The sequence below is a fragment of the Poecilia reticulata genome, linkage group LG13, assembly GCF_000633615.1.
Source record: "Poecilia reticulata strain Guanapo linkage group LG13, Guppy_female_1.0+MT, whole genome shotgun sequence".
Classification (NCBI taxonomy): Eukaryota; Metazoa; Chordata; class Actinopteri; order Cyprinodontiformes; family Poeciliidae; genus Poecilia; species Poecilia reticulata.
This window is the reverse complement of record NC_024343.1, coordinates 4,635,759-4,638,861: the sequence shown is the minus strand read 5'-3', so window position 1 is coordinate 4,638,861 and position 3,103 is coordinate 4,635,759. Positions and strand designations below refer to the sequence as shown.

General features: G+C 37.2%; 1 protein-coding gene and 1 long non-coding RNA gene across 4 annotated transcripts in view; one reads left to right on the top strand and one right to left on the bottom strand.

Moving 5' to 3' along the window:
• The first annotated feature begins 112 nt into the window (after positions 1 to 112).
• LOC108166811 (uncharacterized) lies at positions 113 to 2,500 on the top strand. Its single transcript, XR_001777206.1, has 2 exons — positions 113 to 160; positions 667 to 2,500. It is a non-coding gene; the product is annotated as an uncharacterized LOC108166811 (long non-coding RNA).
• LOC103474218 (zona pellucida-like domain-containing protein 1) overlaps positions 2,195 to 3,103 on the bottom strand; it is a 9,462-nt gene continuing 8,553 nt past the window's right edge. For all 3 annotated transcript variants that reach the window (XM_008425041.2, XM_008425039.2, XM_008425040.2), the window contains one exon: positions 2,195 to 3,038. In XM_008425041.2, coding sequence (XP_008423263.1) covers positions 2,866 to 3,038 — 173 coding nt within the window. In that variant the 3' untranslated portion in view covers positions 2,195 to 2,865. The remainder of the gene's footprint in view (positions 3,039 to 3,103) is intronic.

The following is a 3,103-nucleotide window of genomic DNA, read 5'->3' as shown; positions in this document are numbered from 1 at the left end:
TATATATATATCCTTCTGTCCTCTTAAAAACATTTCTGAGGTCAGCATGAAACATGAAAGACTGAGATTTTTGATGTTTTCACACACCAACTCTGATCTTCCTGTGACTGTAGATCTGTGGAGAATTACCAGAGACTTTATCTAACACAAAAACAGGAAGGTAAAAGCTCTTCTTTGGTAGTGTTTGATCTGTTTTTATTTCAAACTGTGATCTGTAGGCCTTAATTATGATTGGTTATGTTGCATCATTGTGAGAGTTTGCCAAAAACCGACATACCAGAAGGATTGCGATGCTACAATCATGTAATCTGGGTTAAAATTGACCAAAAATACTGAAACTGCTAATAGCCTTTTCTTACAGCATCACAGCTTGTGTGTAATTTCTGTCATCCTTTTGTTTCTTGAGCCTTTCCTGTCAAAAATGAGAATTTATGGTAAGCTGTCATCAAAATGTGTAACAAGTTCTGAATTAAACTCTTATTCACCGTCAGTGGAAAAGTCAGGGCACTCAGGGCTGCTCACACATAATCAAATTGTTGTATAATAAGGATGTTTAATTAATCAAGCTAGCAATGTTTTGTGCTTTAAATTGCTGTCGCTGATGGCAAGATTATAGTGTGCTCAGAATGTAAAAAATAATCAACTTTCTCATTATTTTCCCTCCAGGGAAACGGTGACAGGATAAACTGAAAGGAGCCTGTTGGGAGAAGTTGTAGTAGTCCGATGAAAACAAAATCGTGAGCAATATGTTTGGCTCAGAAAACAAAACGCATCATTGAAGGAACTCTATACCCACCATGGTAGTGGCAGCATCATGCTCTGAGGTCGCATTTTTTCAGTCATCTGAGGAAGTTGTGAAACCCTAAAACAGTAAAAATGTAAATAGAAGAATTACCTTTTAAGAGTGAACTTTAAGACATGACATGATGATTCAGATTTTGACTTCTTAAGCAGATTTGGTTATCTTTAAAGCTAAGGAATATTTTTCCTCTCTAAACTTTCCTGAAGCTTTTATCTGCAGCAAATAATGATTCTCCTGCTGCAACATTGAATAATTCCATCATTGCACCCGCTTCGTCTTTTAATAAATCACATTGTAAATCGTCTGTTAGATAAAGAGTGGGTGTGATTCCTAATCTTCGCGAGCAGTTAATCGCCCCCAGAAATGTACGAGTTGAAACGACCGCGATCTTGAAAGGCCATCATCATGTTCGAGAGCCAGAAAACGGTTAAAAATAAAACGGAAGTAAATCACAAAAGGTCTTTCCATTGTTCATATTCACAACCACAGCAGTGAGGAGCAGACTGCAACCAAGATGCACACACCTTGGCCAGAACCGAGCCAGACTTTAACTGGCTGGAGTGAGACTTTGAGTGAGAAGCGGCATTAGTAATCACACTCCTCAGTTTTTTGGGACTTTTCAGTTTTGCTGGATTCTACTCTTGCTCTAGCTCTGGCTCTTGTGTTGATTTTTTTCTTTAAGTTTCCCATTATTCCATTATTAAACCTGTCGTCACACACTCCATCATGCGCCTCCAAATGTCCTGCTGCCGTTTGAGCACTCGTCAACAAACCTCAGACGTGACAGTTTTCGTCCCGAGCAATCATTCATCACCGTGCAGACTTTAAATCCCTGCTTTTCAATCGCTGGGCAGGCTGCCGGTTTGTTGGGCCTTAAGAAGCAGCGACTTCTTTTGAGCTCATGTTCTTCACCGCATAAATCATTAAATAAATCCTCACTTTTATGTACTCAAATTCAAGCTGGAGATTTTATGACTAGTATTTTTCTGGGTGGAAGCTGTGATACGCATTGACGTCCAAGTTCTGCATTCCAGATGTAGCATCATCGCCGGTCAGCATCTTTTTGTAACCTTGTAATAACAGTTTATATATGATTTTTCTAGAAGTCAGACAGCGAAATAAAACTGAACTTACCTATGAGTTCTGAACACTTGAGAAGAACTGTAAAAATGATACGCTCCCTTTACATATATCACTAAATTTAGTGTCTTTGACAGCTAAAGATTCAATGTTCTGAGAAATTTATACTGACTGCATATGAGCTCCAAATACGTAGCTCGTAAATGAATTCCCATGATGTAAAGATTTTCAGAGGTGCTCTAAAAGCAACTCTTTAGTACAAAACGTAAAACTTGTTTCATTTATGACATGCCTCCCAGCATATACAAAAGGTTGAATAAAACTTTTATTTTTGAAGCACAACAAAAATTGTACACATTCTTTGTTTTACACATTCACTTTTAACCTTGATAATAAAAAAAAAAGTTATGAACTGACTGGATTATGGTATATGGCAAAAAAGTGTTCATATCTCTCAAACGTTTTCATATTTTGTCAAGTTATAACCATAAACCTGAATATGTTATCGGGATTATACAAAATACAATGCAATTACTTGCAAAATGTAGTTATAAAACTGACAAGTGTTGCATATTATAACAAATTAAATATCAACAAAATGCATCGACGTTTGTAGATGTAACATGACAAAATGTGAAGATGATCAAGGGTGAATCCATTTTATAGTCATTCATTGGCTTATACAGTATCCAGCATAATATTCATATTATCGTTCTAAAATGCAACACTTTTTCCACTGAATGACCGGAAAGTTAAAATAACAGAAAAAATATTTGCGAAAACTACCCAAGTTGTTCCTTTCTACTTTCCTAACACTTAAGATTGTCGTCAACTACTGACGAACCCAAAAAAAATGAGGTATTGAAGTCAATAAATACCTAAAACATGGAATATGTATATAAAACGTAGGTATGAGTTTATCAAAGTAAGCAATCAAATGCTCTGAAGAGACTAGAAAAACTAACAAAATAATGCAGTCAAACTCAATTAAAGCTGGGATTCCAAACACCTGAGGCTGCAGCTGTCGGGAGGCGGGACTTTTGCAGGAGGCGGAGCGACAGAACCAGGAAGGCAACACTGACTCCGCCCAGTATGGCCACACCCGAGATCAGAGCGATGGTCAGAGCATTTAATGGCTGGGAGGATTTGCCAATTGCTGGTGGATGGAAAATGTAAGAAAAAAAAAGAAATCATTTGATGACGTGTCAATACTATGTATGT